The sequence below is a fragment of the Carlito syrichta genome, unplaced genomic scaffold, assembly GCF_000164805.1.
Source record: "Carlito syrichta isolate Samal-C Ts95f unplaced genomic scaffold, Tarsius_syrichta-2.0.1 Scaffold303625, whole genome shotgun sequence".
Classification (NCBI taxonomy): Eukaryota; Metazoa; Chordata; class Mammalia; order Primates; family Tarsiidae; genus Carlito; species Carlito syrichta.
Genome location: NW_007247721.1, coordinates 547,131 through 574,043, shown reverse-complemented (window position 1 = coordinate 574,043; position 26,913 = coordinate 547,131). Strand labels below are relative to the sequence as shown.

Sequence of the window (26,913 nt, the reverse complement as noted above, 5' to 3'; positions counted from 1 at the left end):
CACAGAGCTTAAGCTGGCTTTGTAGTTTTAAGCCAGGTGATTTTTGAATAGATAAGAATTGAAAATTGTAGTTTAGATGGGATCAAGTTACTGACAAGAGGTAATTTGGATCCAGTTTCCCACAGAGATTTCTTGTTGGAGCCATGTGTTGCACCCTTCATAATATCACCTTTTTGACTGTTTTGCTTTCTTGCATAGTTTTCAACAGCAGCATTTTTCAACTTCTGCAGAAACATGTCTGCTTCTTGAGCATGCTGCTGTGATGTTATCCTCTATCTGATGATGCTTTCTCATTTGCAGGTTGCACAGAGCATTGAGGATCACCACCAAGAAGTGATTGGTTTCTGCCGAGAGAACGGTTTCCACGGCTTGGTCGCCTATGACTCTGACTATGCCCTGTGCAACATCCCCTACTACTTCAGTGCCCATGCCCTAAAACTTAGCCGGAACGGGAAGAGCCTCACAACAAGCCAATATCTGATGCATGAAGTTGCCAAGCAACTGGACCTGAATCCAAATCGTTTTCCTATTTTTGCTGCTCTGTTAGGTAGGTGGAGCACTGTGAAAACTTTGTTTTCTCTTGTAAGGGAAATACCATACTACAAGCACATTGATCTTTTCACTATTTCAATGCCTAGGTGTTTTGGATGTATATCTTAAATTTAAAATAACAAGGAATGACTCTTCTTGGTGTTCCTTACTTGCTGTTGTATTTTTAGTGTAGCTAATATGCTGCTTTTGCTCTTAAGTGTTTGCTTATGTATTGGTCTGTCCAGTCTGAAAAACTAACTTTCAGAATAAATTCACTTAAAGTTTTGGAAAACTAACATTTCTAAATTACAGGAGCTAACAGATACTCAGTATGAAAATTGGACATTTAAGCGTTTGGCATAAATTATGTTTGTAATAGAAGAAAGTTTGCTCTGGAGTTTGAACTGTCATGTTTTCCCCTCAATTTTCAGGGTACTCACTACTTTAAAAGAAAAACAAAAGACTATCTTTTCTTATTTCAAGCACCTACATTTTATTTATTTTTACTTTTATTATTATTTTTTGAATTGGAGTCTCACTTTGTCACCCAGGCTGGTGTGCAGTGGCATGCTCATGGCTATTGCAGTCTCTATCTGGTGGGATCAGGCTATTCTTCTGCCTCAGCCTTCCAAGTAGCTGGGACCACTGGCGCGTGCCATTACACCCGGCTAATTTTTTATTTATTTATTATAGAGACGAGGTATCACCAAATTGCTTGCCTAGTCTGGTTTCGAACCCCTGGGCCCAGGCAATCCTCTCCCCTTGGCCTCCCAAAGTGCTGGAATTACAGGTATGAGCCACTGTGCCGACCTACATTAAGTATATGTATCTATAAACATTTAAATATCTTTAAAATTTTTCTTATGATGGTTACCCAGAAAGGACAAACTTGTGTTTTAACTAACATTTTATATGTTAATTTTTTTAATTTAAAAGAAATTTTCTAAGAGGTAATATATTTGTCACTTGATGTTTGTAGCAGATAGTGATTTTCTTTTCTCTTTTGTCAACTATCCTTTCATATGCTCTCAGTGTGCTTATCTCAAGTACTTTAATGTCTACCTCTAATTTGCTGAGAGTTTGTAAGAATTGTGTTCTGATATAAGTAAATCTGATATAAGTAAGCAAGATGGTCCAGTAGTTAGAATCCACAATTCTGATGAGACTTGGGCTGTTCTTGTCACTGCCCTTTTAGAAACTGTGTGGTCTCCAGCCCTTTCAGTGACTGAGCCCTTTCTCAGTCTGTGTTGGGCTAGCAGCCTAATCCTGTCCTGTTGAAGAGAGGAATTATGTTGTGGGTCGTTTTTGAAATTCTTAGTTATCAGTCAGATTTATATAAACCAAAACAGTTTTATACAAGTTGAAATTAAGTGAGGGAGTCACAGTTTTATATTTTGTGATAGCATTTCAAGTTTTATTGTATTATAAACAATCAACAAAATTCTGATTTTACAAGTTGTCTTCATTTATTTGGATCTTACCTCAAATATAGTGTTTATTAGGGAACTCTTGTGCCTTTCAGGATTTGGAGGATTAAAACTAATCTTTTAAATATTTTCAAATATTAAAATATAAAATATTTCCTTTTATGTTAAAAGGAGTGTGTGAGCCGGGCTCGGTGGCTCAGCCTGTAATCCCACGCTTTGGGAGGCTGAGGTGAGTGGATTGCCTGAGCCCGCGGGTTCGAGACCCGCCTGGGCAACTTGGTGAGACCTCATCTCTACAGTAAATCAAAAAATCAGCCGGGCATGGTAGCGCGTGCCTGTAATTCTGGCTACTCGGAAGGCTGAGGCAGAAGGATCGCTGACGCCCAGTGGGTAGAGGCTGCAGTGGCAGGGAGCGGCCACTGCACTTCAGTCTGGGCGACAGAGTGAGACTCCAACTCAAAATAATATAAAATAAAATAAAAAAAATAAAAGGAGTGTGTGAATGGCACATTATAGAGAAAGTTCCATATTTGCTTGAGTGTTATATAAATGACTGGGCATTTTAATTGCCTTTCAATGTGAAAATCCCATACTCTTAGAATATGGATACTTTGGCTCATTTGAAATGTGGACGAGTACTTGTTTATCTTATTTAAGAAACATACGGTTTTTAGAAGATAATGCCATCTCATACATTTCTAGCTAATTAGTTTGTGTAATTTTGAAATAAAAACAAAATCACTAGTAATATATTGTCCACTTAACTTTGGGCTTGGAATCTCTCAAAATTTGCACAAGTTATAGGTAAATTCTTAATTGGGTGAACTTTTTAATTTTAGATTTTATAAAAGTTTTAATAACCTCAATTGAGAACACTTATTTTTCTTTTCCCTTCTATAATAGAAAGTAATGCTATAATAAGTTATTTTGTTTTTGGAAGGTTGGGTGCAATATTCATGTAAATATTTAACCTAAGTTTTCACAGGGACTATTACTGACAATGAACTTGGCTTAATATTTTTTGCAAATTGAAGCTTCAAAAAAAGACTCAGACATTTTATACTTCCTGGTAAAATTCTATATGGTCTATTAACAGCGGAAAACAATATAAAGTAGGGTAAACCTGGGCAGTTGTAGTTTAGGTTTGCTCATCTGGGCACCATGGTAGTTCACTATCTCTGTGTTATGTGTTTGTGTGTTTGGAATACAGGTTGAATATCCCTTACGAATGCTTGGAACCAAAAGTATTTTGAATTTAAATTTTTTTCAGTTTTTGGAGTATTTGCATATACATAGTGAGATATGGGACCCAAGTCTAAGCATGAAATTAATTTACCATTCCTATACAACTTATACACATAGCCTGAAGGCAATTTTACAAAATAGTATTTTAAATAATTTTTGCATGAAACACAGTTTTTGCTGCCTTTTGTCTGTGACCTATCATATGAGCACAGGTGTGGAATTTTCTACCTGTGCTCAAAACATTTCAGATCTCGCAGCATTTTGGATTTTGGGTTTTTGGATTAGGGATGCTCAACTTTTATCATGATGTAACAGTGTTACAAATGAACTTACTTTGTTTTGCTTTCTGTTAGCAGTAATTAATGGATCTGCTGTCTTAATGTGGAGATAATTAAATTTTGTTATAAAAATCACAGTTTAGGATATTGCTGCTTTGAAAGTGTAGTGAGCTAACCAGCGTACCCAAGGCATATTGGGAATGCAGGCACTGTCAAGAGAGTAGAGTATTCCCCAAGCACAGGCTTTCAGTTGAATTCAGTTTTATTTGTAGGCTGTGATAGGATGGACAGCTTAATGGCACCCGTGAATATTGTTGTAGAGTGTACTTTGTCACATATGTTTGTGGGTGGTAATGGAAATAATGGGAGGAAGGTGTTGATTCATGTTACAATCAGCAGTCATTGTCATTTAATCTTGCCAAGAAAGCTTTTATAACTGTAGATTCCACATTTGCCTGTTGAACTTGGTTCACATGATTTTGAACCATAGCTGTTCATGAACACATGAAAGCTTGAACCACAGCTATTTCATGAACAAATGAAAACTTGAATCTAGTTGGTATTTGTCATCCTTACCTTATCAGACTGACCTTTTGCTAACTGGTACTTATTTCTAATACTGTGCTGGGAAATGCTTTGGTTTTATGCAGTCCTTGGCTTGAATGCTGTTGGAACTACACCAGAAATTCACATTATTCTTGAGTCAGCTTCAAGGTGTCTGCTGCTATATGTTGCTTGATGTTAAATGATGAAAAATATTCTCAATTTCTGATTGGAAGTTTTATGTGGTGTATCAACAAAGGTAGTCTACTATAGATGGCAGTATGCAGTGATTCTAGAAATTTTCCTGTGTCACTTATGATGACTGCTTTTACGTTATTTATGTTTGTATTCTAGGAAATCACATTCTACCTGATGAAGATCTGGCTTCCTTTCATTGGAGTTTACTTGGTCCAGAACATCCACTAGCCTCATTAAAGGTACACATTTCACTTCCTTTCTAGCATTTGTAATAGACAACTGTTGATTTTGTTGGTTTACTTTAATGATATAAATTAGATGCTTTATTGTAGATGGAAACATGCTACAGTTAGCAGAATCATGTTTTCTCTTGATTTTAGGATCTGTACTGCCTTAAGAAATGAGCAACCATCCTATCTTCCTTTGTTCCCAACACGTGTATGTTAGGTACATTTATAAATGTCCTTGAATATTTTCTTTGAGGAATTCTTCATGCCGTGTACCTAGGGGAATTCTTTGAGCTGAAACGTTTATGTATTAACTTTCTTACTTAAAAATATTATTTTTTTCAAGCTGGGCTTGGTGGCTCAGCCTGTAATCCCATGCTTTGGGAGGCTGAGGTGAGGGGATTTGCTGAGCCCGCGGGTTCGAGACCCGCCTGGGCAAGTTGGTGAGACCTCATCTCTACAATAAATCAAAAAATTAGCCGGGCGTGGTAGCGTGCGCCTGTAGTTCCAGCTACTTGAAAGGCTGAGGCGGGAGGATCGCTGGAGCCCAGCAGGTCGAGGCTGCCGTGGCCAGGAGCGGCCACTGCACTCCAGTCTGGGTGACACAGTGAGACTCCAATTAAAAAAATAAATAAATATTTTTTTCAACATCTTTTAGCATAGTTGATAAATTTTATAATTTATCTACAGTTATAAAATAGTCTAATTCAGGGTTTAATGCTTTCTGGATGATGGGGAACCTAAATTCATTAGAGAAATGGTCCATTCGTATTTGCCAAAAGTATCAATGTTTTATTAACACTTAATATGTTTTCTTATCTGTTTCCCATTCAATTTCCTTCCTGTTTGTGATAGTCATGAGTGTCAGAGAAGAGGTATTTACTGATTTTCTTCGTGGGAAGGTTTTTGTGTTTGATGTGAGCACAGGGGTAATGAGTGAGATTGGTATGAGCCAGCCTCTGGGAAACTTCAGCTTGGTGTTGTTAGTGACGCCTGTGTTCGAATTGCCTTTTGTCAGAACTGGTGCCTTCTTTGACTTGGGGAACCTGAAGACTTTGTATTTTCTTCCTGCCCTGAAACTAACTTCTTTACAGTAGAGGGCAGAGGTTAAATGGAATGATTAAATGAAGTTTCTGGTTTCTGGTACAATTCGGAATTCTGTCATAATTGCCTCCCTCCATAAACAGTTTTAATTGGTGGCTAGCTTCAAGTTGGAGTATTTCTTTCTGCATTTAAATTTACATTGAACTTAAGCTCAAGCAGAATTCCTTTCCTCCTTTCATTTTGTTCCTTGTTGGCTTTTTTTTTGAGTTGGTGTCTCACTCTGTTGCCCAGACTGGAGTGCAGTGGCTGCTCCCGGCCACCACAGCCTCGACCTGCTGGGCTCCGGTGATCCTTCCGCCTCAGCGTTCCAAGTAGTCGGAATTACAGGCATGTGCTACCATGCCTGGCTGATTTTTTTTGATTTATTGTAGAGATGAGGTCTTGCTGCCCAGGCGGGTCTCGAACCTGCGGGCTCAGGCAATCCACTCACCTAAGCCTCCCAAAGGCGCGGGATTACAGGCTGAGCCACCGAGCCCGGCTCGAATTGTGTTATTTTGAAGAGCAGGAAGGAGAACCTCTCAGGGTCGCAGGCCATATGCATGTGTCTCAGTTAAACTAGCCTTATTTCATGTATCACAGGGCTAGAGTGAGGCTTTGCCCCAAGGGTAGCTGGAAATCCAGCTCAGTCTGTTGACAGTTCAGTAACATCATTACATGTTTATTTTTCCTAACTTGTTGTTAAGAAAAGTTTTAAGTATATAAAATGTTGAAAGAATAGAAAAATGTTTATCTATATATCCAGCATCTTGGTCCAATAGTTATCATTTAGCCATAAAGTATGTCTCTGTGTTTTGTTGTGTTTTTTGATAACACAAACTTTTGGAGGTAAGTTGAAGATGTAGTACACTAGCCATGAAAACTTTAGCTTGTTCACCAACTGAAATAAGGGCATTCTCTCACTTGATAATATTACTCTTATCACATAAATTAATAATAATTTTCAAATATCATTTAATATTGAGTCCATAGAAAAATTTTCAATTGTCTCCAAAAAGTCACTTGTAATGTTGCTTTTTTAAAAAATTGGGATTCTGTCAAGTTGTATGCCTGTGTATTTTGAAATTAGCTGAGTACTTTTATGGCATAATGGAGAAGCAATGCAAACTTGTTTCCAATTACTTGATACGTTTATATGCTTTTAAAAGTCATATTCTGGATTGCAAGCACACTTTGTTTTGAGATGAGTTCAGAAATTGTATTTCTTAGCCATTATTTGTATGTTTTGACCCCATATACATATTTTTTGTGTGCAGCACCATTTCAGTCATCTTCATATAGATGGGGGGAATTGGGTATGATGGTATTTTTCTTCATGAGCTTTACTAATGTGAAGAGTTGTATGTGTCCCATCTGCTATTTTACTTTCTTTTTTCCTCGCTATAAAACTAATTATATCTTTTGAGGATGTGGCTAGTTGTTGCATATCTCCATAATATTCTTTGAGTTTTATTTCGTCAAATATTCTTTGTGTTTTTGTATTGGGTTGAAACTTTGAGAGGGTTAGGATTATGGTATTGCCTGTTAAGAGGTGCTTTAAATTGATTAGATAATAAATTCATGTAGCACCAGCCTCTGTGAACAATAATCTAATACATTTGACTTTGGCAAAATAATACAAATATAACTTGATAAAAGGGATGTGCCAAGAAGATTCAAACTTGAGGATGCAAAATCAGAGGTCCTTAACATTTCTTTACACAGTATGCTGTGTTTTAGACGGAACTAATAAAATGTATGAGAAAATTTCATGTTTTTATCTGATGAAAATGGATAGGAGACCAGGCTCTTTGGCTCAGCCTGTAATCCCAGCACTTTGGGAGACTGAGGCAGGTGGATTGCCTGAACCTGCAGGTTCAAGACCAGCCCGGGCAACTTTGCGAGACCTCGTCTCTACAATAAATAAAAAATTATCTGGGCTTGGTAGCGTGTGCCTGTAGTTCCAGCTACTTGGAAGTCTGATTCAGAAGGATCGCTGGAGTGTACCACTGCCCTCCAGCCTGGGCTATGGAATAAGACTCCAACTCAAAAAAAAAAAACCAACCAAACTCCCAAGAGGAGCCCAAAATGGATAGGAAATTATTAGTAGTCTGTAATTTACACAATTCAGAATCCTCAGTGTGTTGGCATCATGATGAGTTTTTCTTTTTTGCTTATTTATTTTGTATACAAGTAGTACTCCTAGGCTTATCTTTTAAACTTGTGTCTTTGCCCACTTCCCTGCATGCACCCCTTCATTTTTTGTGAAGTTTTAACTCTTTTGTAATTTTGTCATTGGCCAATTACATTGGTTAGAAACCCTGAAGTCAGCCATCACTGTCCACAGCTCTGGTGGTTTGGAAAAGAACACTTCTGTTCTGGGCTCTGAAGACTGGGAGATGCATGGGAGGACAGCCAGGCTACTGGACTCTTGGGTAATATTTGCAAAGAGGGAGGTAGCAAGGGAACCAAGTTCTGTTGTGTCCTGCCTTATTAATTAGCAGATCATTCTTATAATCAGATTATGAGTGTAATGTTGGACTGACTTAGAACACATTGAAAGAAGGCAGTAAGAACTAGGAAGTACAGTGGCTAGTCGGATTTAAGCTTTTTCACCCTTCAGTGTCAACATTAAAAAGCTTCTAGTAAGGTGGGCATCACATTTTTTAGATTTAGGAGTAAAGAATACTTTATTTGTGTTCAGGATGTTGGGAACCATTTCTTCTAACATGTAAGATTCTAGGGTAAAGTTGGGGGCAGGTATCTTCTAAGATGCAGTCAGCTGTAAATTAAAGAAGAAGATAGACGTATGTTACCCTCTGTTTCTCCGCTGTAGGCTGTGGAGGTCCTTATGCAGTCCTGGAGGCCTGCAGAGACTGGGCTGGAGTGCAGCCTTCATTTCCTTAGGCACAATGGGGAGTTTGGCAGCATCTGAGAAAGAGCAGTCTGGGGCAGGGGGGACGGGAGTGGTGATGCCCAGAACTGTTCGGCACTTGAGTCTGTGGCTGCATTTACCTTACCTTGCTTTAGGGAAGTGGCTATGTTTCACTGGTTGTAGAAACTCAGGGGGGTATTTCATTTTGGAGTATGGAGATACTCTTCTGGAATGCCCTCCAAACAGTAGAGAAACTCCTGCTTATTTGAACTTCTTCTGATGGAAGTATTTCTTAAAAGGGTCATATACTTAATAGGCAAAATAAACTGAACATCCTTTCAGTGTGTTTCTAGACTTGATGTTATAATTATGAAGATCCATTACTCTACTTACAGTAATGAAAAGTTGGCCACATGCGTGTTGGCCTTTGGAAGAAGTGCTACTGATTGTCTTGTTCTGGGCTGCTGTGTGCTTTGGTGGTCCTGGTGTGGTGGGCAGAGTGCCATGAAAGAGAGACAGAGGCCTTGAGCAGCTAAGCTGGTAGAGCTTGGGCTACTGACCTCAGACCAGTCCCTCTGCTTGTAGGCCCTTCAGTGGCAGCCCCAGGCCTACCTCCTCTTGTATCCAGGGAGTAGTCCAGCCTGCTCCGCCTGGTCATGGGGATGAGTTGGGTGTGCCAGCCATTGTGGCCTGCATTTAGCGGGAGCAGGGTGTGAGGCTGCTAGGGTCTGTCCTGGCCATAACACATGCTAAAGGAACATGTTCAAAAAAGGTGCTTTTGAGTTTTTTTTATTCTATGATTTTTGAGTCCTGATCAGTTACGGGAATTTTATATTTTTTGAGTGGATATTTTGTTATTTTAGTTTTTTAAAAATGTTTTACAGATGTGTGATGGTCTTAACTTTTAAAAATATCATTTCTTGTCTGGGTGTGGTGGTTCATGCTGTAATCCCAGTACTTTGGGAAGCTGAGGTAGGAGGATTGCTTGAGTCCAGGAGTTCAAGACTAGCCTGGGAAACATAGCAAGACCTCATGTCTATGAAAAATCAACAGAATAGCCGGGCTTGGTGGCTCAGCCTGTAATCCTGCGTCTTTGGGAGGCTGAGGTGAGTGGATTGCCTGAGCCCGCAGGTTCGAGACCCGCCCGGGCAACTTGACGAGACCTCATCTACAATAGATCAAAATTAGCTGGGCGTGGTAGTGCGCGCCTGTAGTTCCAGCTACTCGGAAGGCTGAGGTGGAAGGATTGCCAGAGCCCAGCAGGTTGAAGCTGCAATGGCTGGGAGCGGCTACTGCACTCCAGTCTGGGTGACAGAGTGAGACTCCAACTCAAAAAAAAAAAGGAAAGAAAAATCAACAGAATTAGCCAGGCATGATGATGGTATGAGACTGTAATCCCAGCTACTCAGGAGACTGAGGCGGGAGGATTGCTTGACCCCAGGAGCCAAGACTAGCCTGGGCAACATAACAAGACTTCATGTCTATGAAAAATCAAAAGAATTAGCCAGGCATGATGGCATGAGCCTGTAGTCTCAGCTACTTGGGAGGCTGAAGAGGAGGATTACTTGACTCCAGGAGGTTGAGGTACAGTAATCTGTGATCGCGCTACTGCATTCCAGCCTGGGTGGCAGAGCGAGACCCAACTCAAAAAAGTATGTGTGTGTGTGTGTGTGTGTGTGTAATTTCTTCCTTCTGGTTTTCTTGAATCTTGGCTTTCTAGAATGCTTTATAGGAGGCATTTCTTAACCAGGGTGTTCTACTTTCTGTTAACCTCATATTTGGATATAATAACTTTTAAATTGGATCCCAAGTTATAGGTCGCTGTATTCATTCTATTGGTTTTGTGTTTCTAAGTTTCATATTAAGTTCCATACATTCTGAGTTTCCATCCTATGGACTGCTACTCGCAAATACTCCTAGTTGCTGAGTCCTCTGAGCTCCTCCTGCTGACCTTTCTTTGGATGCCTTGGCTTATGGGTTTCCCCAAACTACCAGATTCACACCAGCATTGTTCTCTTTTTAAATCAGGCCTAGTCTCTGTTGTGATCTCTTTGTACTACTCTTCCCAATCTTTCTGAAAAACCTCTCCTGTTTTTGGTGACCTCTGAGAAGCACTGGGTTCTCTGGGCTAGTTACAGTCCTCATCCCAGGTGACCCTCTTCTCTGGGTGACCCTCCCGTAGCACCTCCTGAAAGTATCTTGCTTTCTTCTGCATCTTCCTGGGAGCACCCTCCAACTCTAGCCCTGGCACTTCTTCCTTTTTGATGTAAATATCTTGTCATGTTTGTAACCCTACCCCTCTGGTTCGCATACTTTTAGTTATCTTCCTTTGCCAGTATTATCTTTCACAGAAGCAGCAGAATCCCAAGGATGTCTGCCAGGCCATGCCTTGAATCTTACTTAGTGGTGTCTCCAACTTTATATTCTTTGTATCTCCTTGTCTTCAGCCAAAAGTCACATAGTGATACTTTTAAAATGTGTCCTTCAGGGTCAGGGTATGGCAGTTGGGTCTGGTTCTGAGAGAGTAGCAGGGATGGTAGTTCAAGGACTCCAGGAGCACAGACAGCAGGACTGTCAGTCTGGCCCCCCATTGTGGGGAACATGTCAGCTCTAGGGTTAGATGAACAACTGATCCCATAGCAGGCCAGTTTAGTGCTCAGGACCCTTTGAGACTAAGGTGAACTTGACCAGCCCTTCTCTTATGGCCTTTCCAGGTGAATGTCTGCTGGTGCTGGAGGTGTTGCCCAGGCCAAGCCAGCCTGTGACCCCAGTGGCCATGGCACCTGGCCTCTGGTGCATTGCAGCACGAGGGGTGGTTTTGACTCTGAATCCTCCAGAAGGGAATTCCTGCTTTTAAATGTTAACATTGAATTTAATGTATTTTCTTCCCAATTAAGTCATTCTATAGTTTAGTAAGGCTAAGAAAAACTTCCTAAAATCCAAATACTTTTTGAACTTTAGAAAAAACAATATTAGGTGCCTGAAAGGCATATAGAGTAAGCATTCTTCTTCTTTTTTTTTTTGACATATGGGAAAAAATAGGGACAGACAGATGAGGTAGTTTGACTAAACCTGATCTTATTGGTTAATCTTTGTAGTCTTCACATTTTTTTTACACTTTTACTCTCTTAGCTAGAGTAGAGGCCTGTGTTGTCTTTTTATAAACATCTTTTTTTCTGATTATAAAAAATATAAAATAATTCCATCAGCACAGAAATATATAATGTGGAATTGAAAGCTACTTATAATTACATTCCTGAAGATAACCACTTTCATCAGATTGAGAATTATTCCTCCAAAACTTTAAAAAATGTGTATCTTAGCTAAGCGTGGCAGCTCCTGCCTGTAATCCCAGTACTTTGGGAGGCCCAGGTGGGAGAGTTGCTTGAGGCCAGGAGTTCAGCCTGGGTAACATAGCGAGACCTTGTCTCTTTAAAAATAAACAAATTAACCAGATGTGGTGACATGTGCCTGTAGCTCTAGCTGCTCAGGAGACTGAGGCAGAAGAATCACTTGAGTCGAGTTCGTGGTGAGCTATGATTATGCCACTACACTCCAGCAGGTGATAGAGTGAAACTCTGACTATATATATATATATATATCCTGCTGATATTAATTGTACGTGTCATCACCATCATCATCAGGCATAGTAGTTACATGTTCTCTTTTTTTTTGAGTTGGAGTCTCACTCTGTTGCCCAGACTAGAGTGCAGTGGCCACTCCCGGCCACCGCAGCCTCAACCTGCTGGGCTCTGGCGATTCTTCCGCCTCAACCTTCCAAGTAGCTGGAATTACAGGCATGTGCTACCATGCCTGGCTGATTTTTTTTATTTATTGTAGAGATGAGGTCTCGCTGCCCAGGCGGGTCTCAAACCCGCGGGCTCAGGCAATCTGCTCACCTCAGCCTACCAAAGGCGCGGGATTACAGGCTGAGCCACCGAGCCCGGCTAGCTACATGTTCTTGATGGTTAATGTAAACCTTTTGAATACAGATTCACACTGTGCTGGGCTTTTCTTGAAAACCTGCATTTAGTATACATTTATTCTCTGCTCATTTAAAATGTATATGTAGAGTTGTTAAATGAAATCATTTTAAATGTAAGACTGAACTCGAAAGATTTTCTACTTGTTTATATTTTCAGCCAGAGATTTCTTCTCTGTTCCCTGTTTGTTTTAAAATGAAAATGGGAAGCTTAAAATTCTGAGGAATCTGCTGGACTCAAGAATAGCTTTATTTTCTTGTTATAAAGAGACGAGATCTCACTATGCTGCCCAGGTTGAAATGCAGTGGCTATACACAGGTGCAGTTGTAGTTCTCTGCACCATGGACCTGACTTCCTAGGCTCAAACAATACTCCTGCCTCAGCCTTCCTATATAGCTGGGATTATAGGTGTGCGCCACCACACCTGGCTTCTGCCTTTTTCTTTTTTTCAGATTAAGAGTGGGTCCCCATTCCCATTGCTGGGAAGGCAGGGACACATGTGTGGGAGGTTTGTGCTCCTTACTTGCTATGGGATTGAGGTTAGCTGTTCCGATGGAGTGAGTGGGATTGCCAAGCAGAATTCTTCCTGGTTGACCTGGAATGGACAGCCCTGCCAGCAGGAGCAGGAGAAGAGGCCAGCAAGGGGAAGATATGTGGTCCATTGGGATCTGAAAGATACAATGCCAGAAGCGCAGGCACTTCTGATGCCCCTGGGAGAGAGACCAGGAGTCAGCAAATGGTGAAGCTCAGTGGTAGTATTTTTGCTGTCGTTGCTTAGGCCTGGAATGTTCTAGTTTTATTTTAAATAAGCACTGTCATATCAGTCTTAAAAATAAGTGTGTAGGCCATGCATGGTGGCTCACGCCTGTAATCCCAGCACTTTGGGAGGCCAAGGTGAGAGGATTGCCTTGAGCCCATGGGCTTGAAACCATCTTGAGCAACTTGGTGAGACCTCATCTCTAAAATAAATTTAAAAAATCAGCTGGACGTGGTGGTGCATACCTATAGTTCCAGCTACTTGGAAAGTTGAGGCAGAAGGATCATCTGATCCCAGCAGATCAAGCCTGTGGTGACTGTGAGCGGGCCACTGCCCACCAGCCTGGGCAACAGAGTGAGACTCCAACTCAAACAAAAAAATAGATGTGTAAACGTTTTCTGGCTTCCTCCCAGCCTGAGTTCATGAACCCTCAGTTCCAGTTCTTAACCAAGCTTCTCTGGCACTTCCTGCTCCGAGTGCTCGTTTACTTTTTGTCATGATGTCACTTGGGCGACATGAGCCTCTTAGCCCTGCTCCCTAATCCTAGGCCCTCTGCTCTTGGCAGATGAAACAGACACTGTTGTTATACTCTAACTGCACACTGAAGGCTTAGGGCAGCTCTCAACCTGGAGAATACTTTTCCTCCTTCTAAAGACTGGATCATGTGGTTCCATCTCTGCTGTATCTGGCACCAGATTTGGTACTTGCAGGCAGGTTCCTTCCAAGGTGAGCTCTTGGTCAGTAATGGGACTTGCTACAGTGTCCAGCTGTGTCCAGCATCTTGTTTTCTGATGCCTCTTGCTCATAGGCCCTATCTGGACTTGGCTTCTCTTTCTGACCTCATTGCTGTGTCTGTGAGACTCCAGCCCCTCTCACCTCTGTCTTCTGGAACAAGCTGTCTTTGTCCTCACTGAGACCATCCTCTGCAGGCAGGACTTGCTGTGATCTGTGGTGGAGTCCCTTGTTATCCTGAGTTGTACATCCTACAGATTAATATATTTTGCAGGCTCCCTCTGCCACTTCCAGAACAATCTCCCTCCCATTTAAAAATAACAGCTTCATTGAGATATTTCACTTTTGTACCATAAAATCTACCACTTTAAAGCACACAGTTCAGTGGTTTTTAGCACTTACAGAGGCATGAAACCAACACCCCCAAAAGAAACCATGTACTTACTAGCAGTTATTCCCCACTTCTCCCTGCCCCAACCTCCTGCCAACCACTACTATAAGTTTTGTCTCTATGAATTTGCTATTCTGGACATTTCTTATAAATAAAACCATACAATTTGTGGTCTTTATGTCTGACCTCTTTCATTGAACATGATTCTTTCAAGGTTCTTTCTTTTTTTTTTTTTTTGAGTTGAAGTCTCACTCTGTCATCCATACTGGAGTGCAGTGGCCACTCCCGGCCACCGCAGCCTCTACCTGCTAGGCTCTGGCGATCCTTCTGCCTCAGCCTTCCAAGTAGCTGGAACTACAGGCGTGCACTACCACACCCGGCTCATTTTGATTTATTGTAGAGATGAGGTCTCACCAAGTTGCCCAGGTGGGTCTCGAACCCGTGGGCTTAGGCAATCCACTCACCTCAGCCTCCTAAAGGCGAAGGATTACAGACTGAGCCACCGAACCCGGCCTCAAGATTTTTTCATGTTGTAGCATGTATAAGTACTTTATTCCTTTTTATGGCTGAATTGTATCCCATTGTGCAGATATATCACATTTTATTTATCCATTTACCAGTTGGTGGGCTTTTGGGTGGTTTCCACCTTTTGATAATTATAAATAATGATGTTAGGAACTAGTGTGTACAAGTTTTTGTGTGGTCATATGTGTTCATTTCTCTTGGGTATGTTGCTAGGAGTGAAATTTCTGGGACATGTGGTAACTATGCTTAACTTTTTGAGGCATCACAAAACCATTGTCCACAGCAGCTGCACAGTTACAGTCTCCTCCTCAGTGCATAAAGATTCAGATTTCTTCACATCCTTGTTAATACTTGTTTTATTGTCTAATTTTATTTTCGCCATCCTAGTGGGTATCATGAGGTTTCTCATTTTGGTTTTCATTTATACTTCACAGATGACTAATGATGTTGTTTGCCTTTTCCTGTTGGTCATCTGTATACCTTCTTTGGATAAATGTCTATTCATATCCTTTGCCCATCTTTAAATTGGATTACTTGTCTTTTCATCATAGTTGTAAGAGTTTTTAATATATTCCAGATGCAAGTCTTTTATTAGACATATTATTTACAAATAATCTACTGACTTGAGATACATGTTTTTCCTAAAAGCATTGTCGTAAGTGAAGAGTTAAACCCAAAGGAAATATATCTGATCACATTTATATAAAACTAGAAAAGGCAAAGTGTAGTGATAGAAAGCAGACCTGTGGTTGCCTGGAACTGGGGTGGGAAAGGCACAGTGAAGCTCTAGGGTGATGGGGATGCGATATTTTCTGGATTGTAATGGTGGTAACACTAGCATATGCATTTGTTAGAATACATTGAATTGATAAATTTTATTGCATGTAAAATATCTCAGTAAAACTGATTTGAAAAATGCTACTCTCCAACTGTAGACAGCCGTTCGTGTCGGCAGAATCAGTCCACCCTCCGTCACGGTCACCCTGAGCATTTGTCACTCTCCTTTAGCCTTGACTCACTTTCCCCCTGCTTCCCCTTAGGAGATTCTTTATGCTAGAATATGGACACCTTCAGGCATGTCTTTTTCAGCCTCTCTTTCCCCATTTACACATTCATTTTCCATCTTCCTTTTTTCAGCCTAACGTTGGAGGATGCCTGGCATTCTTGAGGCTTGTCTTTTTTTTTTTTTTTTTGAGTCAGGATCTCACTCTGTCACCCAGGCTGGAGTGCAGTGGCACAGTCACAACTCACTGCAGCCTTGAACTCCTGTGTTCAAGTGCTCCTCCTGCCTCAGCCTTCTGAGTAGCTGGGACTACAGGTGCATGCCACCATGCCTGGCTAATTTTTTTGATATCTTTTGTAGAGTCACCACAGTACACTCCAGTTGACCAGTTGTCTCGCTACATTGTCCAGGCTGTTCTTGAACTCCTGGTCTTCCCACCTCGGCCTCCCAAAGTGCTGGGATTACAGGCCAAGCTTTTGTCATTGAACACATCTGGCGGGGCCTCTGGGATTCCATCCTATTGGGTCCCCTTGCTCCTGTACAGCCTTTCCCTTTCTCTTGGTGCCTAACCCTCTGTCTGTGAATGTGGCTAGTCTCTCCCATGTTCTGACTCCCATCTTATGTCTCCCTTCTCAGCATATATCTCCCAAGGGTGGCCTCCACCATGTCCCCACAGCTTGACTTTCTCTTGAGTCTCCCTGTCGTGAGACTGCTTCTGTTGAGACCACTGATGCCCGGTGACCTGCCCTCATCTCCATCCTCCTGCCCTCCCTGGGGACCCTTCCACCTGGCTTCCTGCACAGCAGTGTTCGGTGTTCCTCCTGTCTCCTCCTTTCCTCTGTTGCTTCCTCCAGTGATTTCACACTTTTTCTGATGAATCTGAGCTGAATTCTCAGCTTCCATGATATGCATTTCTCCAGATAGGACCCTTCCCACTCGCCTCCACATGAATGCTCTGCCTGACATCAGATTGGGCACTTCTAATTTCAATACATCGTCTTCTCAGTTGTTTTATCCTCCCATGTTGTATTCCCCAGCTAGGAACACCATTGTCCCTGCCAGTTGTCCAAGGAAGGGGTCGGGATTTGCCTTTGATTTCTCCCCTTCTTGTGCCTGCTCTGATACTTCCTGAGTCCCTGCACCTTTTCGGTCACTGCTTGCTTGGAGGTCCATGAGGGAGGAGACGGGATCTTTCTCTCGCTGATTTCTCCTCTCCCACCTGAGTTCCATGACACGATGCTCTGTCAGAACTCAGGTTTACTCTTATCATTAACCATTGAAAGCCTTGCAGTGACTCTACATCCACAGCGGTGGTTTAAGTTCTATGAATCTGCTTAAAAAACAAGTTGGAAGGATATCATTGTGTTGCTAACTCTTAATTTTTCTAATTAAGAATATTGGAAGAAAAAGGAATTCACCATTTACCATCTTTTCATTGAAAATGTACATTTCAGCATTTAAAAAGGTACACTTTAGAGTGGAAGATGAAAAAACCATAGTGTGGTGGCTAAGTGTGTAGCATCCACTTACTTAGCTGCTCCTGGCTGGCTCTGGCGAGCACCTAGTGACTTTTCTGTAAGATGGGCGTTCATGGTGACCACTCCTGGATTTGGTGTGAGGATTAAGTGAAATGTGCATAGTTGGAGTAGAGACTGGGTATGTTAGAATAAGTGCCAGCCCTTCCCCCAAGAAAGGAAAGTCACCGCAGTACACTACAGTGTCTTTCCTGGACTGGTGGCACTTCTTTATAAAGAGATGCTTTCACTGTGGGACAGAGCCCAAAATCTCACAGGGCAACCAGGGCCACCAGCGACCCACCTACCTTTTCATCCTAGGCTTCAGGCCTGTAAATGGGGTGAGGAACTTTGTTCAGTTGAAATTATTTGAATACTTCAGTGTATCTGCATAACAGTTTCCCTCTGAGAAGCTGTTAACACACATGGCATTATTTTTGATTAATTGCACTTTACCAGCCTTTCATAGCTTTATTTAGGCAAATGTGTGCAAAATATTGACGTGTGTCATAATTTTTGAAGACATGATCATTAGTGGTGTCCAGCACTTACAGTGTTGAGATGTTTTCCTTTCTCTAGAATGGCTTAGTAGAAAACCTTGGGCCTGTGGGGGATGTTCAGTGATTCTGCAGCTCAGAAGACTGGTTGACGCAGAGCCTGCTGAGGCCAGGGACTGCGGTGGTAACAGGTTCTTGGGGACCACCACACTTTGAGCTCTACCCACTGTGCTTTGGATGATTGTGGAAGCATTTCTCCCTTCCCTGCCCCCAGACCTGTGATCCACTTTATTCTTCCAGGGGTTCCCTTGGAGACAGGGCCAACATTTTGTCACCAACAAGAATGTGAGTGTCCTGATGTCAGGGAACTTAGACATTCTCTGTTGCTATTTTCTAGCATGTGCCTCAGCTGAGAGAGGTTAGTGATCAAACTGAGCTTCCAGTTTTAGTACCTGAAATTGCCAAAAGCACATATAATCCTGGCACTTTGCTGCCTTCCAGGCAAGTGGTGATGAAGTGGATCAGGTCTTTATTCAGCAGTGGTTTAATGTGGAGCTTGTGTTTAGTGTTTATGCTCACTTGCATTTTCAGTGAACAGCTAAGAGGCATTTTGGGAGCAGTGGCACCAGTGGTCTTAAAATCATTTCAGCATAGTTTTGCATGGCATATTTAATTAGCTTATAAATCCCACAGGGACGTATTGACCAAGCAGATTTTAGAGATCAGGTTGAACCCCGTTAAATTATCCCTTTCTAGTGATACATTTTAGAAAGCTTTGAAAGAATTTCTAATCAATGTATTATATGAAAAGTAATCTTGACTTTTTTTTTTTAAATCCTTTTGAGTACTGTGACATGGTGAGCCTAGTTTAACAGTTGGGACAGGACATGAAAACACCATTTAAATAAATTCACAGCTGTAGAAAAATGTTTGATTTTAAAAATATAACCAAGAATGAGACTGCAGAATTTTTAGCAGTGAAATACTAGAAAACTGTGAATAAATAAATACATGCTTCTTTAGCAGGGGTTAAATTATTATTTTGCTTTTAAGGATCAGGAAGAGATTTTCTTTGGGTTTCAAATGTTATTATAGTGTTGTTGTTTTCTTAGTTTTCTTAAGGTGCCCTGGAATGACTGAAATCAGTTGCTCTAAAGAATCAAAGATCTTTTTTGTCTGGAATAGCTACCTGGCTTCAGTGAGAACCTCCTGTGCCCTTTAGGGGTATCTGTGCATGATAGGGTTTCTGTGGGCCTCCTGGTTTTCTTGTAGTGCACTTCCATTCTTTACTTGCTGTCGTCTACACTGGCCCAGTAGAAACAGCAGTAAGAACATCTGCTTGTTCTGAAGATCAGCCCTGGGGGTGTGCAGCTGCTTGGAGATGGGCCCAAAGCCTCACTTCACGTGGCTGTGGTGCCAGTGCTGCCAGTGCCACCCACTTGGAGCAGGCCCAAGGATATAGTGGGCTGGGTGCCCGTGCCACTGACCCAGCTCTGGGATTGCCGCCTTATGGAAGGTATTTTTTATAAAACAACGAATTAAAGGTTGTCAAGAATGGTCAAAGGACAGGAGATTGTTATGGATGGCAGTGGGGCACTGTTGCCCACAGATACTGACGTGTCAGATTTGCCCTGTGGCGTGGTTGCCCAGGTAAGGTTTGGTGGCGTCCCACATTCAGCAAGTCCTCACATTCTGTACTCAGTGTCAGTGATGATTAGAAGATCACAGCATACGTTTTTCAGTAGGAAATGGTCAGGAGACTGGGGGAATAATGATGCTAAAAGTGAAAAAATTTTATATAAGAAGATATTTTTGCAAAGAGACAATTATCATCAATTTCCACACAAACAGTATCTATTTATTATTTAATGATCTTGCCTGGAAGCAAAGAGGTGGCTAGATCTTCTGGAGGTCTTTTCTAGCACTGTTTCTCTTTACTTGCAGCAAGTAACTAACAATTAGTGAAATTGCTACAAAGTGCCATGGAAAAAGCAACTGATCATAAACATTTGCTTTCTAAATAAACAGAATTTATACCTTCTATACATTCGAAAAAATAGAAAGTATACATGTTTCCAGTTTTCAATATGTTACAATTTATTTGACTTTTGTCTTTTTCTATGTTAAGTTTTGGGACTAACATTGAAAAAAGAGGAGGAAATGGGACTTTCATCACAATATTTCATGGCCTGTCTCTAAGCAGCAAGCACATCACTTATTTGGTTTGAGCATTAATTTTGTTTTTATGAATAGACAAGGACAGATTACTTCAACAACTATGTCTAGTTGCTGTTATGATGAGATGAACTATGTGCTATTTTAGAATTTCAAGGAAGATTTAGCAACACAGTTGATGACACTTTTTGTGGGTAAAAAAGTCTTGATGTTGTTCTTTCCCAGTTGAAAATATGTTGCTCAGTACCTTCATCTGCATGATACATATACACGTATGTATGTATAGACATATATATATGTTGGATGTTTGTAAATATATCTTTATTTAAATGTACCAAGGAATCTTGCTACTAAAAGTTATTCTAGGGTAAATCCTTTGAAACTTGTTAAGTATTTTGACATGATAAAAGCACTATATAGGTATTAGAAGTTAATTTATGTGCTGTTTTCTTCTTTGATTTGAAACATCTTATGTACAGAACTTTCTCATGTAGTGAGGTGGGGCTTGCTGGTGTGGCCAGGCCCTCAGGACTGCCCCCAGAGTCCTCTTCCACTCAGGCCACAAACTCACACCATGTCTTGACCTTCAGGATTAAGGCAGATGTCACAGAGCTCATCTTGAACTGGATTTAGAAGACTAGATTAGGAACTGCCTGCAGAGACTGGAGGCCGCCTGCAGTGGGGGGAGGGCGCTGGGCTGGCCAGCCAGGAGGGTGCTGGAAGGGAGGGCTGCGGAGTCAGTGAATAACAAAGGATGAAGGCCTGATGTTTTCAGTATTGAACCAGCAGCATCATCTTGGGTGTCATTTAGCCACTCAGAAGGATTTAGGGGACACTTTAATTACAGCATCTGTCCACTCCAAGGATCTCTTGGCTGCAGTGTTGTGGGGGTGGGGTAGTGGTGACAAGGATATCCACAGGGACAAAAGCAACACATTGTATCCTTTTTACTTTGAAGCAGGATGGGAGTTCAGCAGGACTGCCCGGGTACTGTGGCAACGTGGGTCATGGAGGCCCTGCACCCTTCCCCATTAGCTTTTTTTTTTACAGTAGAAAATATAGTTCATTTAAAGTAAATTAGTGAGAGAGAGAGAGAGAGAAGATTCACCTCCCCAAGGTGGGAGAGGAGACCAAAGCCAGGAAGCATGGAGACAGCCATAGCTCCCCCCATTAGCTTCTTATCCTTTGGGGAAAGAACTTTTAGACTTTTGGCCAATTTTTTAAACCATTAAATCCAATTATTGCCATGGTAACTGTCATTTATTTGTTTTGTGTGATAAACCACCCAAAATGACCAACATTTCAAATATTGTATGCGACACAATAATTCCTGGCTTATAGAGCATCAAGGACTTGAGTGGCCAACTCACCCCAGACTAATAGAGATGAGAAGGTCTAGGTTCCTTCCTGGGCCCTCCTCAGAGCTGACTGTCCCTTCTACATGGTGCCCAATGGTTCCCAGCAGAGCTGACTTGAGTGTAGGATGGCTCAGGGTTCCTGTCTGTCCCCGTACTTCGGCTATCCCCAGAATCCTCTGACTTGCCCTACTGTGGGTTTCCCAAAGCACCCTTCAGCGTTGGGTTGTGAACAGTGGCTTCCATCGTCACCTGGGCTGGTCTCTGCATTTTTCATGCGCTTGTTGACTGTAGAGTATGTGTGGCAACTGGGCTCCAGGAAGGTGCTTATGGTTTACACCAGCAGGCACCACTGGTGGTGCTCAGAGACCATGATTTTGCCTCCACCAGACACTGATAACCAAAACAAAGGGAGAGTGCTTCCCTGTGCCATAAAGAGCAACTGTTCAGGCAGGGAAGCATTATTTTTAAGAAAAAATAATTGCTTTTTTGAAAAAGGAAGTTTAAAGTAGTTCTGTGTATCTGGACATTTGCATGATACTAACCTTGACGTGTAAATATATGAGAGACGACCCCAAAAAAGGGGAATTTATTTATTTAAAATAGTGTATTTATTCTTAATGTATTCCACAAAACATGATTCCAAACGGTCAACCAAAGTTTTTATCTAGAAGTTTTGAAAAGATTGCTTTATGACTTGTGGAGGAAACGTCTTGAATTGTGGCAACCATGTTGAGTGTTCAACAGCTTTTGACTGCGACCCCTGTGCCCCACCTGCCTCATTCACTGGATCTCACCTTGAGTGACTGTTTTTGTTTTCCTGGATGAAAAATTTCTCAAAGGGAAATGTTTTGCCTTTGTGGAAGAGGTGAAACAAAAAACAGCAGAAACATCAAAATTGACAAGTTCAAAAACTGTTTTGAGCGGTGGACAAAGAGTACTTTGAAGGTTACTGAAGTTTAAACATGTAAGAATAAATCCACTTTTTAAAAATAAATAAATTTCGGTTTTTTGGGGTCCGCCTTGTATATATTTTCTGGTAGTTTCTTCCATTCCATTTGCTTAGGTTGAATTTTTCTAATTTTCTTTATCGCTCTCCTTCCCTCTCTTTCTCTTTCTTTTTTCTCTCTCTCCTTGCCTTCCCTCCCCTCCCCCACCTCTTCCATGTCCTTTCCTTGTCTCCCCCTCTCTCTTTCCCCCTCCCTCCCCTCTCTCAATGGTTTAAAACAACATGTTTATTATCTTGGTGTAGATGTCAGAAGTCCAAAATATTTCTCAGTAGACTAAAATCGTGGTATGGGCAGGGCTAGTGCCTCTAGAGGCCCCTGGGAGGATGACCCCTGGCCTGTCCAACCACTAGCAGCCACTTATATCCTCTACCAGCAGAGCCAACAACAGTCTCTGAGGCCCTGTCCCACCATATAGCTCTGCACTGACTCCCTATCTCCTTTCTACATATGTAGAAGACCCTATGGTTACATTGGGCCCATCTGAATAATCTAGGACTCTTCTTATTTTAAGGTCTGCTGATTGGCAACCTTGGCTCTACTTTGCCATACAACATGGTCTATTCACAGGTTCTGGAGAGTAGGACGTGAACAGCTTTGGGAGGCCATTGTTCTTTCTCTCCCAAAGCCCTTACTAGATGTTTTGCCCTCTTTTCCAGTTTGTTAGCTTACCTTTTTCTGGTGTCAACTATTCTTGGATAATGAGATAGTCCTACTTTACTTCATGTTTTCTGTCACTCTTTCCTCAAGCATGCCCCTCAGCAGGCAGCAATACCATTTCCTCAGAGCTGAAGTTGGCCTTTTGGATTGGGTTTGGGTACTTGGTAACTGCATGTCTGCTGATAGTTTCCGGGAGTCCCAAGGTCGTACTAGCACAGCCTTCCTGTGTGTTGGTGTTGAAAGAAGGGGAGCCCATGGTGGCTAATGGGTTTCCTATAGGCCATGTACTGAGATTGTGATGGGTGCAGTTTCTGGGCATGGGGTTAATTGTGAGCAGGTCTCCTACTTCTTAGAAGTGGTTTGAGGCTATCAGATGCTCTTTTTACCTGACATGGTTTCAGCTGCTTAGTTGTGTCTCATCTCTGAAAGGAAAATCCAATTCTTGAGCTTCAAGTGCGAAAGGCTTTGGGAAGTGCTAGGGCCAGGATCACAGATGACAGTTGTTCAGGTGCTGATAAGGATTGTAGAAGGTAGCTCCTTGATGGAACTTGTAGGTCTACCGTTCAGAGTAGTCTGGTTCTGGTTGCTGACTGCCCGCTGTTGACATGTGCGTTTGTTTTCTCAGGTCCGGGCCCACCAGCTGGTCTTGCCACCTTGCGATGTAGTGATCAAAGCCGTTGCTGACTATGTCCGCAACATTCAGGACACCTCTGATTTGGATGCCATAGCTAAAGATGTTTTCCAGCATTCACAGGTAAAAAAAATATAGGTTTACAGGAAAGGACTGCTTTGTGGTTTGGCCAGGTTTGGAAGAAGGGGATTGAGAGGTGCATCCTGACCGGCTGTGTATGGGAGCTCCTGCTCTGCCTGTCAGGCCACTGGGAAAGGGCCCCAGGCCATAGGACTGGAGGCTGAGGCAGCAGCCATGCTGCCTGCGGCTGCTAGTCTCGGCCACCACACCTGGCCTCTCCAGTGTCACTTCCAGCCTGAAACAGAAGGAGGAGATCAGCGTAGATGGTGCTGAGGGCTCTGCTGCTCCTGAGTTCTCTATCTTAACTTCATAGGGTCTGTAGTTCAGAGTTTTCAGATCATGAATGGTATCAAATCAGTCAGATGGTGTTACAGATCTCTTATTTGTCTTTTCCCATCAGGTGATGGTCAGGGATTTTCTTCTTTGGGGAAGAAAGACATGCAAACAAGTTTGCATTAGAATAGGTGAGGTTTTGCGGGACTCTTGTTCTGTCTTGAGAGCTGAAACCCTGGGCAGGCATATTCCTGACCTGCCCACTGCCATTCGTTCCATGTAGTTCGGATGGCTTGTAAACCCCTCTGACAGGATCAGAGACCAGGCTGGCACAGTGGAAGTCAGAGAAGTCCTAGAGCTTGTACCCAGGCCTGGCTGCCACTTTGGAATTCTGCTATCTTAACTACACTGCTTTAAAATAATTAATGTTTGGCTTGATTCTTTGGTAATAATCTCTTGATTTTCCCTGAAGGTTTTAATGTTATCCTAAATTCTTAGATCTCACTTGAAAAACTGGAGATTATTATACATGTGCTGAGTTATAAAAATATGTTAATGTGCATGACCAGTGGCATACTAATTTACAAAGGTTTTCCTGCATTTATTTCAGTCTAGAACAGATGACAAAGTTATTCGATTTAAGAGAGCAATTGGATATTATTCAGCGACTAGTAAGCCTATGTCATTTCATCCACCACATTATCTAGGTAAGTAAATGAAGGCCTCTCTGGGATTAATATTGACCAGGTGGTAGTCCAAAGAGGTTTAAAGATTCACCATACAATCTTGTAGGTTTTTTTCTTTTGAAATGTGATTTTCTATAGTTATGTAAATCAGTATAGCCAAACTTTTTAGATAGACTCAGTGGTAATTCCTGAAAATATTGAGGGGCAAGAGAAGACTTGCAGACTTCTTACAGTGAAGGAGAACGGCAGGGGTCATGAAGACAAAGCGGCAGGTCATAGTGATGTTAGGGTTTGGGCATCTGTGTCTCAGAATTCCTTGCACATGGAAGGGCCTCTTGGATCTGCAAGTGACTTCATAAATGCAGTGGATTGGTAGCTTCTTTTTTTATTGCCTTCTTTTTCTTGCAAAAGATCACATTTAATTTAGAGATTTGACATTGGGCAATTAAAATACTTATAAGCTATTAGCCTAAAGCCTGCTTGCCTAGTCTCATGGGAAGTCGTAAGGCACTAAGCCTTAAGCATCCTCCTCTACCAAATCAAACATTCCTGTTTAAGAGTCTAGGGCCATTGAAGTACGTGAAATAGACCCTAGCTCTGGCTAAGGTATGTTGTTTGCCTTATATTATAAACTGGTAACAAAAGAATGCATGTTCAAGAGACTCTTTTTGTTTCAGAAGATGACTCCCAGGCCAAGAGTGTCTTTAAGAGTTATTCTTTGCTGGGACAGTGTTCCTTCATTTATTCAAGCATTGTATCCACTCTGTGCTAGGCACTGGGGATGTAGAGATCAGGGTGTGGCACTGGCTTTGTGTTTATGGTGGGTGGTAGACAAGAAAGAGTGGCCTGTGTGGATGCAGTGTGGCAAGGAGGGGGCGGCAGAAGCCTGGAGATGGGCATGGCCGGAGGCCAGGGCTGCTTGATCTTCTTTGCCAGTGCCAGCCTTGCCATTGCAGAAGAAGATGGCAGCAGCCTCCTGGTGGGGCACTTGGCTTCTCTCTTGCTACCCTATGATTCATTTTTTGCACAGCAGCCGGAGAAGTGTTTGCGGCCACTGCACTCTAGTCTGGGCGACAGAGTGAGACTCCACTTTAAAAAAAAATATGTAAATTGGCCCATGCATTCTCCAGTGCTTAGAATTGCCTGTTGGCTTTCCCTCACACTTGGATAACCCCCCAACTCCTTACCCCGCTTTGCCCCGTGACTGAGCTCCTGCCTACTGCTTCCTTCTCTCTCACAAACCCAGCCTTCTTTCTTGCCTCACAGTAACTTGGCTGGCTTCTGCACTGGGGCTGTGCACCTGCTGTTGTGCCTAGAGGGCTCATTTATTTCCCTGACCAGCGTGGTCTACTCTAACCCTGCACACAGGAGACATCTAATAATTGCTTGTTGGAATGGTGGGGAGTATGAATGTTGCTACCAGGCTGTGCACAGCCCAGCGTCTCCTGATTTCAGGCTTCATGTTGTATTAGTGTGGGGTCATTATGTGAATATCAAAAGAGAAAGCATATATAAAATACTTCACCGAAGTGCTTGTTCAATCCCTCAGTGTCCTTTTAGGCTGTGCTGCTTACAAGAATAGCAGATACTGTCTGAGAGCAGATGTCGTCACCACTGTTGTAGCTGTATGACCTAAAAGGGCACTGAATGACTGAGTATCAAAGTCAATAGTGAAGGAGCCTACATGGAACTCATGGGCAGTACTGGCATCCCTGGGTGTTGCTTGGCACTCTTTTCCTGTGGGACAGTCTGTGTGGCACTTGTAGTTTAGATAGTCGTTAGAGTGTACTTGGTACTAGAATATTTACTCAAGAGGAGAAAAGTAGGAAAGTAAGTGTGGAGAAGGACAGCACACTTAACATCTGGCGTTGATCTGGGCCAATAGTAACAATCTTGAAGACATTTTAAATAGGCAAGCTGAGTTTTAAGTTTGAATGTCTTAAAAATATGTAATGGTTTGCTTGGTGCCATCACGTTCTTATTAAATTATTAAGCATTGAGTCAACATGAAGTTGTCTCAATGCAGTTTCATTTTCATTTTACTCCTCAGTGCTTTATGGAGAGAAGGAGTGTAATTGATAAAGATTTGGGGTGTTGAAAGTGATATTTTCAGGCAGGCTTGTATAGGTGATAACTCATTATCAATCCTTCTATGAAGCATATCCTGATGCTTTTGACAATTGCAGAATCGGAATTGTAT

General features: G+C 42.1%; 1 protein-coding gene across 1 annotated transcript in view; it reads left to right on the top strand.

Annotated features, from left to right (window-relative positions):
* Positions 1-282: 282 nt before the first annotated feature.
* Positions 283-26,913, top strand: part of FAM120A (family with sequence similarity 120A) — a 90,255-nt gene continuing 63,624 nt past the window's right edge. The window contains exons 1-4 of the mRNA XM_021712721.1: positions 283-547; positions 4,379-4,461; positions 23,629-23,757; positions 24,638-24,734. Coding sequence (XP_021568396.1) covers positions 283-547; positions 4,379-4,461; positions 23,629-23,757; positions 24,638-24,734 — 574 coding nt within the window. The remainder of the gene's footprint in view (positions 548-4,378; positions 4,462-23,628; positions 23,758-24,637; positions 24,735-26,913) is intronic.